Raw genomic sequence first — 12,890 nt, 5'->3', positions numbered from 1 at the left:
CCATCAGTGCCTGCTCTGGGTCTGTCCTAGTGAGCAGGTGACAGCTCAGAGCAGCTCTGGGCTCCTTGGTTTTAGGCAAATATTTGGAAGGGAAATTTGTTTTTTTTTGAAGTAGGGTCTCAGGGAGCCAGGCCGGCCTTGGAGTGCTGGTGTCCCAGCTCCGCCTTTAAAGACTCAGGCTGTGCAGCATGGTCTTGGGAAGGTCAGGTGGTCTCTTCCCATCAACGCTCTGCAGAGCATGCGGCAGGCACAGAGAGCAGTTGTTTAATGACCCCAGCAATGTCATACACAAAGGGGAGCCATTTCCTTTGACCTCAACAGTATTGGGCCTTCTACAACTGGAGTTTCTTTCAGAGTAGAGTCTGGGTAAGCACGCACAGGTTCTGTGGTCTATCCCCAGCTAGGACCCGGGCCGGCCGAACACCAGCATGTACTCTTGAAGCAGAGTGGCACTGACCTGCACTGACGAGTCGCCCATGATGAACTTGGCGCCCTCGATGACAGCCAGGTAGGAGAAGCGCAGCTGGTCAGCCGTCTGGATGAGGCCCATGCGGAACCTGCGCATCTCCAGCAGCACCTTCCTGATGTCCACGGACGACGGGTCCTTCCTCTTGTCCATCTGCAAGTCAGGGACACCGGGTCAGCCAGAAGAAAGCCACAGAGGGGTGGGTGGTGGAGGGTCTCAAGGAAATGGGAAAAAAATGCAGCAAATTTTGGGACCATTTGGGCCTGAGCTGAAAGAACTTAGAAAAGAATCATGGTGTTCTAGGATACCCCGCTCCTGTACAACTGGCAGAACCCCACGAACATAGGTAGAAGGGGCTCAACCATCACCAATGAAAACTGTTAAGCTCAAAGGTCACAGCAGGTGTCTTCCAAGGAAGGGGCCTGTGGACAGTGACCTGAACTCTAGCCAACAGGGTAAGTTCAAGTGTGCTTCCTCTCTTTGTAGGCTGGCAAAGCCCTCCTCACCAGTAAGAGGCAGGTGTCCGCCAAGCAGAAAGTCCCCGACCTGCCGATGCCAGCACTGCAGTGGACCACAATGGGGCCGTGATCTGGGCTGAGTGAGCCCGACTCTCGGACTTTGAATAGGAAATTGAGGAAAGAGGCAGGGGACTCGGGGACTCCAAAGTCAGGCCATGTGGTGTAGTGGAAATGAAGGATCTCGCGAGCCTCCTGGGTCTGAAAGAGACACTTGCTGTTAGGCTGAGTACATTATCCACACAGACCCCGCATGTGCATCAAGTTAGTTCCTGCCCAGCCTTCCTCAGCGCATATGGCTGGGTCTGGCCACAGCCTTAAACAGTGGGCAGTCTTCTTACCCCTTCGTTCCCTCTACACTCACACATGTAGCCACAACCATTTCAGCTGGAAAGTCGCCATGATGTCACTGGCACCTTAAACCTCAGAAGCCTTCCTGTATGTGTGGGGGTTGGGGAGGTACACCAGGTCTGTGTGGCCCAGGGAGAACACTGGATGTGTCAGACAAGTGTTACTTTTCAAGAAGTCTCCAAAGACAGGATTGCCAATAAGGTGGCTGCCATACAGGCGCAGCATCAGCAGTGACTCCTGTACCAGACTGCTGGGGAGTGTTCCACACCATCACTACCTCGGGGACCACACCCATTTCCACAGCTGTCTCAGTGCTCCTGGAGCTGAGCAACAAGCTTGGCCTCTGCTGCTGTTCCGGTCTGCTCTTTCCTAGACCCTCTGGCATTTTACCTTCATATGTGAGCCATCTCACCAGCAACACAGTCCAGTATTTAGTTAAAGGTGGCCACGGCAGACCTCAGAGGGCAGGGCCCCAGGGCTGCAGCGAGGGCTAGCAGCCTGTGCCAGGCAAAGACTGGGACACAGACGCCTAAGGCTTGACTTGCTGATAAAGTTGCTCTCTTTCTGCGAAGTTCAGGAGGTCCCTGCTGTAGGACAAACACACACCAGAGACGGACGTGGCCACCCCTTCAGAGTGGCTGCTAGACCCAGGATGTTGTACACAGCTGAAGGACCATTGGGGACCCTGCAGTAGCTCTGCTCACCTTGCTGTAAACCCCAGCACTACTTGTACTGCATGCAAGGCAGGGGTGTCTCAAACATGAACACTGGCGTTAGCCCAAAAGAACATGGGGTTCTTCTACCACACTCCTCCTGCCTCCCGTTCCTCCACAGGACTCTGTTCTAGGGCCCAGAAAGGTGCTCAAGCTGAAACCTTGAGCCAGCCTTGTGTCTATAATCCCAGCACTCTGGAGGCAGAGGCTGACAGATTGTAAATCCAGCCTGGACCTCTAGTGAGACCTTATCTTATAAAACCAACCACCCTCCAAAAGTCCCAACCCCAAACAAAGTCTAGGTTCTGCTATCCTCACTTGGCCTTGAAACTCACAACAAGCATCTGCTGCTGCTCTGAATTGTCTTCCTCAATAAGCAGACGTTTTCCAGAGATTATCTGACATCACTTTTAAAGCAAGGCTGACAAACATTGGAAAGCATCAGAAAGGGTCTGCCACACCCCACCACGGCAGTCACAGGGAGCCCAGAACTGCAGGGACCGCAGCTCATGCTCCAGGCTCCTCTAGGAGGCCCTGCCAGGGCCACACCCCTCTCCACCTCCAGCAGCCTGAGCTAAATTCTACAATTAGTTCTCTATAAGGAGGGAGCCCCAGGGAGGTCCAAGGATATGTGACTGTCCCCGCAGCAGATTCCAATACTTTCCTATGGCCTAGAAAGCCTCACTCCAGTGGTGCAGCCATTACCCTATCTCCCCTCTGCTCTCAGGATCCCACATACCTCCTGACCTCTCATCTATGACCTCCCAGAACCCTTGCAAGCCCTAGTCTGAAAGTAGAACAAGCAAAGACACAGGGAGCTGTCTGTTGGCCCGACCCCAGCAATGGGCAGAGTGGGCCAACAGAAGCTTCCACCATGCCTGAGACTCCTATGGCTTTAGTCACAGCTCTGTGCCACGGGTAGCTCCCTGCTCCTTATCAGAGGGTCTTGCCATGCCCTAGGACCTTCTCTTAGTGATGGAAGCAACAGACAAGACGACTGTCCCCACAGCAAGTCTACCCAAGGCCTGACGTAGGAATTCTCAGCTGTAGGAAACCTGGGTAGTGCAGGGAGCCCGCTCCTTGTGGCAGTCCAGACAGTGAGGAAGGTGCAAGCTCTCTGTCGTTTCTCTTGCAGATACCATTTCAGCCACCAAATCCCACAGGTGGAGCAGACCACTCTCAGGTAGGAAACTGACTTTCCCTTGGACCTGTGTTAAGTGGTGTCAAGGGCAAGTGCACTGGGAGGACCTTGTATCCTGACCGCCACTAGTCCTGGGCACTGGCTCCTAGAACAGCAAGCTCTGCTCATGATGGGATGAGGCGATCCCGTGCACAGGGCTCACAATTCCTGGGGATGCTGCAGTTGAAATTAGCACCCTGGGTCTGAGATCAGAAGCAAGTTAGTCTCTGGAAGGACTTCACACACGCGATACTTACAGCCAGGTTTTCCAACTCCAATTGTCGTACTGTGTAATATGACTTGACATCTTCAGAGATTAGTGTCAACTTCAAATTTGTGTCATCAAAGACCATCTCCTTTTCTTCTTTCTGTGGCCAATACTGGGCACATTTTAACTGGGGGAAGAATAGCACTGGTTATTTTGAGTACCTGCTACATGAGACAGGAGGCTTGCAGGGCTGTCCTCCAGCTTTCTGACAACTCTGGCTGGGGTCTCCCAGTCAGTGCAGCTCTCACCCTAGTTAAACCAGAGCTGGTTGGGACCCTGACCCAGTAGCTTTGTGGCAGGGCTCACACTTCTCACCCAGCAACTTGTCACAGTGGGCTCTGGTCCTTGCCATGAGGTAAAAACCATACCACACAGAAGCTGTGCCCCTCACAGACACCTTCAGTAGTATCTCAGTATGCCCAGAGCCCTTTGAGGAACCCACAGGCAACAGGGCTGGAAGCTGGAGCCTTGTCAGGCTGAGGGCTGTGGAAGACAACGTGCAGGTGCAGTCACCCATCCACTCTGATTTGGTTCTGTTCAGAAAAGTACCCCTGACATTCTGTTTTGATAGCTTAGATCAGGATTCAAATGCTCATTACAGCTTGTAATGAAACAAAAGATCTAGGCTGGATTGAGGAAAAAAGATCAGGCTGGAATTCAGTCTCACAGACCCTGTGATCTAAGTTCAGGTACTCAGTCATTCCTGCTGCAGACAGCTGTTCTGGGTCTCCAAGGCAGGACTGACAGGGTGCCCAGGCAGAGACCTGAGACCTCCTCAATCCTCCCAAGGAAGTGTAGTAAGCTGCTATCTGGTACACAATATAGAATTCACATGCCTGACCTGTACTAGGGCTGGCCCAGTCTGCTGGAGAGATGCTTCCTCCCTCTAGGGTGGGTGGATGGGGAGAACACAGAAGGGAGACACTGAGAAGACCTGGGGAGTCAGAGGAGGGGGAGCTCATGCTAACCAAGCAAAGAAAGAGGCCAACGGAAGCTCTCTGGAGGGAAGATTCTGATGGCTGACAGGACAGTGTCTTAAAGGAATGCAGGAAACAGGGCAAGCACAGTGGGGCGGTGGCAACTGGGAACCCAAGATATCACTTCCTGAGGGGCTGGGAGGAGCTGAGGCTAGACTGGACTGCAGAGGCCACTGCTGTCACTCTTCTGGGCTCCAAAGCTGCCCTCCACAAAACCAATGCAGGAGACAGAGAAGGCAGAGAAGGAAGTGAGGGCTTCCACTACCCACGGAGCAGGAGCCTTCCAATCCCAAGACAGAAGCTTAGCGGGCTTTCTCAAGTGCTCTATTTCAAGGTCTGGCCTGCTCAACCCAAGCCTCCTCCCACCTTTGAGGACCAAGGCCAGTCTGTCAGCGTGGGGACAGACCTCCACATCAGAATGCAAAGGCCAGGTGCCAGCAAACTGTGCATGTAGAGACTTGAATGGGTCACTAGTTCCCAGTCAGACCTCAGGCTACCCATGCCAGGGTAAAGGGCTGTCAGTATGGAAGAGGGAATGGGTGTCTTCACTCGGGGGCAGGGCGGACAGGCTCTGACCTTCACTTCCACAGCAGAAGCCCAGAACAAGCTGACAGATCTCTAATCTAGGCAAAATCTACAATTTCAGAGGCATTCCGGCACACAGCCAAATGTCCATCACACAACATTTAATTAGATGTCTATGGGACCATGTTTGGCTCTGTCATTTCCTGTAAAAGTTTCTGCTTTAAAGACAAAGCAAACAAGAGAGTACATAATGCCTCCTTCCGGTTAGCTGATGGTACCCACGTACTGCCATGAGCGAAGTCTGACTCTTACTGGAATACGAGCAGGCCCTCACCGGGATTGACAACAAGGCCCTTTGGCCAGCCCCAGACAGGAAGGTGGTAATGCCAGTGTGCTGGTGGCCTGGGTTTAATAGTCATTTCAACCATGAAGCCTGATGCTCACACAAGTCCTTCCAAAACAAAGAGGCAGGCAGTCTGAAGAAGAACCTGTGACAGCCAGTGCCATCTTCCCCTCTCCCCCCCCCCCCAACAGGTGGCTTGTTTTCATCTCCCAAAAGAATAATATGGACAATTGAAAAGGTTCCAGAGATAAGGACCCTGGGCTACCAAGAGCCTGACCTCCAACTCTGACTCTCACGGGGTTTTAGGAGAGACACACGCTGCATTCTGGAATGCAAACTATATTCACCTAGCTGTCTCCTACTATATAAACAACAATCCTACCATTACACACAGAAAACACCATGTACCAAAGGTAGGAGGTAAGCACCTACATGTCTGAGAGGAAGAAGGGCAGAGAGTGCACATGAAGCCCAGGGCCTCTGCAAGGCAGCTCTGCTGGGCTGAGGACGGCTGGAACTAGGTGAGCAGAGCAGTAAGAACTCTCATCCCTGTCCTCTTCCCACACCCACAGTTTCTGATGAGGACCCCACATAAAGCACATTGCTCCAACGGACCGGAGTCAAGAAGAATACTTCTAAAGGACCACTGCTATGCTGCCATGAGAAACAGTAACCAGCTAGCCAGCTGTGCTTCCAATGGCTAGCACAGGGATCTTCAGGAAGGTGGTCATAGTGGATCTAGTTATGATCAGCCCAGGGTACCAAAAGCCAGACCTGGTGGTACTCACGCAATGACAGAGCAGACACTATTCCTTATAGTGTGACAATACCTGCTAATCCGGACTGTGCTAACTACTAGGGGCCATTAGGACCCTGGCAACATACTTACATATTTAAGTATATACAGATGCATGTGTACCCTTACATATATGCACAGTAAATCATACCACACCCAGTGACTTTTTAAAAGCTCTTGTATGTGTATGCGTGTCTTGTCTGCACATCTATCTGTGTGCCGTGTGCATGGCTGGTGTCCACTGAGGTCACAGAGGTTGTTGGATCCCTTGGAACTTGATCAGAGGTGGTTATAAGCCTCTACATGGGTGCTGGGGACGGTGAGATTGTGGTGAGACCCGAGTGACACAGACCACCCTGGGACAGAAGGGACAGAAAACAGCAGGCTGAGGGGCAAGGGTGGCTGGAGGGACAGCGCCTGAGGGGTGGTGTTTTAAGTTGCAAGAATTCACAGTGCCACAAGTCCCAATGTCATCTCACCAGCAGAGGTTATGGTGGCACATCAAGTCTAGACGCCAATGTCTCTCACTGCTCTGCAGAACCACCTTTGCCATCAAGAGGCACAGTCTGAGCAGCCAAAGGTGGACTTGTTAAGATAACACTAAAGGCTGCTTTTAGAGACAACCATTTACCCAGTTCCACAAACACAGGCAGTACCAAGAAAGCACATGCAACAGGCAAAGTGCCTGCCTCATAGGCTCCGCGGGGTCTGGCCTGCTGTGTCTCTCCCTAGTCCTGCCTAGAATACATGTGTATTTATGTAATGTTTAACTTTTTAAAAACAATTTGTCATGTAAAGAAGTCAGACAACAGAAGCTCAGGGCACACGGGAGCTTTAGGAACCGTGTCATGTAGACAGCAGCAGCCAAGCTGTCCGGTGTGAACTCACCGAGCCTTTCTCCATGATGCGGTTGAGCATGACCACGCCTCTGCTCTTCTGCTCCCACACCATCTCCCAGAAGTGTCCACATGTGTTTGGTAAAGGGCCCTGCAACACACAAGATACACACTGTACAACACTGGACACACAAGCACACCAAGCAGTCAGTCAGTGACAATGTTCATAGGTGCAGGCAGATTAGCCACCAAGGCTGCATGCCCCGTGGTCAGTCACCCAGTCCCACATCCCATCATGTGTTGAAGGGTCATTTCCACACTTCGTGCAGGCTGTCCCTGGGTCTGAGCTGACAGTTGAGGGGCTCTACTGGGCCTCTTGTCTATGAGCAGGTGAGTCCAGGTCAAAGCTCCCATGTAGGTGAGAGGCAGCACAGGGTAGGATACAACTGTGCTCTAGACCCTGCTTTAAAAATCTGTCACCTTCTAACTTCAGGCAAGTCACTGACCTTCTGAGTCTTCTCCGCATAGCCCACTTGATTAAAAGTAGCACCCGTTCTCAGGCCGCATAAATAACAGTGGTGATGTATGTGACGGACTCAGCATAGCACTGAGAATGGAGCAAGCACCCAGTACAGAGTGAGCCTCTCCTCCTCCTCTTCCTCTTCTTCTTCCTCTTTCTTTTTTTTTTTTTAAAGATTTATGTAAATGAGTAAATGAGTACTCTATCTGCTTGTACACCTGCAGGCCAGAAGAGGGCACCAAATCCCTTTACAGATGGTTGTGAGCCACCATGTGGTTGCTGGGAATTGAACTCAGGACCTCTGGAGGAAGTCAGTCAGTGCTCCTAACCACTGAGCTATCTCTCCAGCTCAAGCCTCTCTTCTTACAACTAGTACTGGTGAGTCTAACTATGGACAGCCCTTAGAGCTGGACCATGGAATGTGCAAGAGATGTGGCCCACAAATGGTGCCAGAGGTAGCCAAGGGGCTCCTAAGACCTGGGCATGACCGGTGCCTGCAGAACAGCGAGCCCAGCTAGTGACGGTGGGCGCTGCTGGCGTCTGCTTTAGTTGTGAGCCCATGACACTACAGGAGAGCATCCACACCAGGGCCGCTCACAGCTTTGGGTCAGAACATCTTCTACAAGTCTCCATTCTCCCCCATTTCCATCCAAGCCACTGCCCTTGTGCCAGCACTGGCATCTTCTTGTTTGTCCCTGAGCACTTCTGTCTCCAAGTGTGAGACAAGGGCTCTGACAAAAGCACCACAGAGGTGACTCTTCCTCAGTACCAGCTAGCTTTGTGCACTTGGATGCCAGGGTACCTGATGGCCACCTGGGCCCTTCATCCTCTGTGCTACACAAGGACCCTAGCCCCAGCCCCACCATGGCTGCAGCTCTCTGTGTTCCCAAGCACCACCCAGCTCACAGTGGCTTTCAGGACTTATCTGTACCTGTGATGGAGACGAAGGACAGCCCTACATCCTCCCTCTTCCCAACCTGTACAAGATGAGGCTACAGTGTGGTTTCCATAGTGAACAATACTGAATGGAATAGAAGAGTTCTTTATTTGTGGCTTGGAAATGGTTTGGGTCTCCCTGTCAGAAACAGTCCTTTGGGGTCAGAGTGCTTTGATTCTTATCTGAACAAGGCTGTAGAAGGCACTCAGGAAGGCTCACCACCGCCCTACAGCGCAGAGTATCACAGGACTCACAGGCCAGGGTCCAGGGGCAGGGTAGTGGGTACAGTAGGGCTTGGGATTCTCTATCTCTCTACACAGGGTCTAACTTTAACCCAGGCTGGCCTGTGGAGCTCACCATGTATCCCAAACTACTGCCTCAATCATGTGGCAATTCTCCTGCCTCAGCCTCTCAAGTGTGGGGATCCCAGGTATGAATCATGATGCCTGGGACTAGTGAGTGCTTCTTCTGCTGTTAGCAGGGTGGTTTCTGTTTGTTTGTATGTTTTTAAACACTGGGAACTGGACCTGGAGCCTTCCTTGCATGACAGGCAAGTGCTCTATCACCGAGCTCCAACCCCAGCTCCTCAATGAAAATGCTAAATGCTCACTTCCTCATTTGGCATCACATCCCCTGCAATGATGGGTCAATAGCCAAACCAAGTCTCTCTGACCACAACTACAGATGGACAGTTGAAGCCAAGAATGTTAACTTCTCTACACAAATTCTCAAGGTTACTGTACCTCAGCTTCTCAGCAGGAGGCCCCACCTTCCTGAGGAATCTCTGCAGCTGCCCACTCAAACACTGAGGTGCTGGGAGGACCCTGGCTGAGACCTAGGAAGGTTGGCCCTGCACCCACAGAACTGCAAACAGCTGCTGATACTGCACATACTTCTGGGCTGCTTCTGGTCATGCAAAGTGGCTTGGGACAAAAGAGAAGGTCTGTGGATGAGTGACAGCTCTGAACCTCTGGCCTCATTAGGACCTGATTTCCAGAAGCAGACAGAACCATCCTGCTCAAACACCCTACAGCCAGGCCATATTATACAGAATACCAAAGGGAGACCAGGACACACAGAGCAGGGCCATGTAAACCACCTGGCAGGTCACAGGCTGAGACTAGAGATTTACTGAAAATCAGCCTTTATCCTCTTTCCAGACACTCCGGGTCTTCTGGTCACATACCATGGAGTGTGTTCCAGGACGCTCATCGTGCTTTCTCAAAAGCAAGCCCAGAGCTGTGGAATTTTTAAGTGATGTTATATCTTCTAATGAGGCCCAGAGGAACACTGAAGAGCCCTTGGGACAGAAGTGCCTAGCCAACCAAGGGCTTTCTAGCCCTCATAGTCGCTGCCAGAAGCACTCAATGCTGAGGCTCATGCCTCTGTGGATTCAATGTCTAGGGTCTTCTCCTGCCTGCCAAAAGCCCACTCAGTGGGCTGAGCCCAGCTCAGTGTGTCACCTCACAGTGCTGTGTTCAGAGTCTGAGGTAGGGTGTTTCCTTTCTTGCTGCTGTTTTGATTGCTGAGAAGCCTGAACTTTTCACGGACACGATGCTCTTCAGGTGACATGGAAACAGTGTAGACAGCCTGTTACCTGGGTGAGAATGTAACTCCTCTGGGCTTCCTCCATTCTTATCAAGCTGGCATTGATATAGTCATTATCTTCCTGGTGCAATTTAATCCGACTGTGGTCAACTGAAAGAAAAGCAGAGCTGGGTTAACCGTGAGGTCCAAGACCTACACTCCACAGCAAAGCAGAGAGAGGGACCCATGGGGCATGCACACTGCTGGGGCCACACTGTTACTAGTCAGTCATCTTTGAGGTGACTGATTCTCAGGTCAGCCCTGAATACAGAAATACCACAATCTATAGCAACAGCATCAACCCCCAGACCACGCCCCTCCTTGGGAGGAGGGTAGGTCCTTGGTCCTTTCAAGTGACAGACATCACCCTCCCCAGTCCAAGGATCACAGGAGTCAAAGGATCCACTTCCTGAATGCCTAACACAGGTTCCCAGAGTCGAGTAGAGTCTCCCATCTGTAAAGGAAGCACTTCACTAAGAGTGGTCCTGATCCTGAGACACACGGAGTCTCGGGTGGCCCAGGTCTCTGCACGGCCGAGCATCTGCCTCATGCACAGCAATATACGTGTGCAATGAAGTGACTCAGGACCATTTAGATGTCATGATCAGTAAGATTTAAGGGCATTTAAATTGCACGAGCCTTTAGTTCAGGTACTTGGGAGGCAGAGCCAGGTAAAAAGGCCAGCCTGGTCTACATGGCGGGTTCCAGGACAGCCAGCGGTGCATGGTGAGACACTGTGCCAAAGGGAGGGGGGTGGGGTGCAGTTTAATCAAGTAAAACCCCTCTCCCACAGTAGAAGTACACAGATGTAATTCAAGGGACAAAGTCAGCAGGAAAGCGCTGCCACAGCTCCTGATAGAGCAGCAGGCTTTTGTCTGTTTCACTTACTACTTTGTGACAAGAGAGGTGGCTCCCAAGGGCCATCATTCTTTCCCTGCAGCTGTCACAGGGGCAATCTGTTCTCCCTGCTATAGCACAGGGAAACTGGGAAGACAATCCTGTTTTTCACCTGAGCCCCAAGGAGACAATGGCACTAAGACCAACAACCTGCAGTTGCTGTGCTGAAGACTCCAGCTCTTCCTCTGTTCCCCACGGTGGGAGGCAGGGGTTGCTGGGTTACTCTTAAGTGGGAAAAAATAAAGGGGTAGGGGAGGCAGACAGGCAAGTAGACTTACTGAGCCCACCACGTCTGCTTAACACTCACCTATATTCCTAGCACTTGGGAGGGAGACAGGCTAATCATGAGTTCAAGGCCAACTGTGGTGGCTTAGTAAGTCTGAGTCCAGCCTGGGCTGTGTGAGCCTATTTCTAAAGGGGACACTGCAACTGTTGGCCACATCTAGGACACTTGGTGGATGTCCCAGGGCACCTGGTAGTGGGGAAGAGGCAGAGTCCCATATTGTCACACTGCTGTCCTTAAGTTCCAGCCAGGACTCCAGAGCAGAATCAACACTGGGTTTTCATTGTGCTACTTTGTTTTCATTCACAATGTGATGTCCCTCAATCAAGGCAAGCTGAGCTGAAAGCAGCAGATGCCGGGTGAGGTCAGTCACCCTTCACCTAAGGACCTCCACGTACACTTCAAATGGCCTAGGAACAACTGTCTCAGACCTTAGCCATTGTCTACTAAATGCACACCCGAGGAGCACTCGGCTTAGTGGCTCACACTGCTGCCTCACCTCCACACACTCCTGCAAGTGGAGTGTGACTTCCACATCCTGACAACCAGAGCTAGCAGCATGGCAGACCAAGAGGTACAGGCTGTGTTCTAATCCTAGAGCCATTTTATGTCTCCCCAGGAACCTGATCAGCAGCCGTGTAGATCTGAGTAGCCACAATCCTTGTTGAGGAATAATGTTGGCCAACCTTAAAGGGAGTCAATAAACCATGGAACTAATGACACACCCAGGTCCTGAGGCTCAGCTTGGGTTGTTTGTTTGGGTTTTTTTTTTTTTTCTTTCTTTTTTTTTTTCTTTCCACACTTCTTCCATGTTCACATACTTTGAAGGTATTCCCAGACTGTAAGCCAGTTAAAAGGCATAGGCTTCAAGCAGTGGGTACTGCCAGTCCTAAGCACTAAAAGCCAAGAGTCCCGGTGAGCATCTTTGTGGCTCATCACCGGCTGATAGCCAATGGCACTGCTGCTGAGTCATCCAGTAGAGGCTGCACACTAAGCCCAAGTCACAACACTTCAAGGGAGGAAAATGACTGACTCACCACAACACAGAGCTAAAAAGAAGGACCCTGAGCCACCAACATTTCTTGTGTCTTCTGCAACAGTGAAAGTGAGCTATGTACTGTGTCTCCTGTCCTTATAACAGAGACCATGAGGTCATAACCTCAACCCCACCCTGGACAATGACAAGCTGTCACTGGGAAGTGTAAGTGGGGCAGTGGGAACAGTGGGTACTTACAAGGACTGACATCTCGGTACCTGTTCCGGTTTTTGTTCTTAGGAAGTTTCGCTACTTTGCATGGGAAGTCACTGGCTTCATGTCGAATATCCTACAAAAAAAGAATAAAGAGTTCTCCTTAGGAATCTACAACAGAAACGTATCCAGATACTCAATGGAGCACCAGAGATGATGCCAAGTACCAAGGGCAGAGCAGACATCAAAGAGGCCTGGGCAGTGTGGGGAGGACAAGGTGACATGCACACGTATACAAAAGGACTACGTAGGAAGACCCACTAGTGGAAGCAGGGGGCTCATGTCAGGAACACTGAGTGAGTGGGCAGCAGGGAAGGATGGCAGATGACTGTGGGATGTGGTAGGCAGGCCAGAGCTTGAAGTGCCGGAATGTCAGACCTGGGAGTTGGAACAGTCACGGAAAGGAACATGTCTATAAACACTCCACCATCCAACTGCTGTCCTGAA

At 51.4% G+C, this 12,890-nt stretch overlaps 1 protein-coding gene across 2 annotated transcripts in view; it reads right to left on the bottom strand.

Annotated features, from left to right (window-relative positions):
• Positions 1-12,890, bottom strand: part of Ptpn1 (protein tyrosine phosphatase non-receptor type 1) — a 47,631-nt gene that overhangs the window by 4,222 nt on the left and 30,519 nt on the right. For both annotated transcript variants that reach the window (XM_076930280.1, XM_034494563.2), the window contains exons 2-7: positions 12,429-12,519; positions 10,025-10,125; positions 7,023-7,121; positions 3,483-3,620; positions 973-1,182; positions 458-619 (exon numbers count right to left, since the gene is read on the bottom strand). In XM_076930280.1, the coding sequence (XP_076786395.1) occupies positions 458-619; positions 973-1,182; positions 3,483-3,620; positions 7,023-7,121; positions 10,025-10,125; positions 12,429-12,519 (801 nt within the window). The remainder of the gene's footprint in view (positions 1-457; positions 620-972; positions 1,183-3,482; positions 3,621-7,022; positions 7,122-10,024; positions 10,126-12,428; positions 12,520-12,890) is intronic.

This window comes from Arvicanthis niloticus, chromosome 2 (genome assembly GCF_011762505.2).
Source record: "Arvicanthis niloticus isolate mArvNil1 chromosome 2, mArvNil1.pat.X, whole genome shotgun sequence".
NCBI classification, from domain to species: Eukaryota; Metazoa; Chordata; class Mammalia; order Rodentia; family Muridae; genus Arvicanthis; species Arvicanthis niloticus.
The sequence above is the reverse complement of the archived record's forward strand: the minus strand, read 5'-3'. Positions and strand labels throughout refer to the sequence as shown.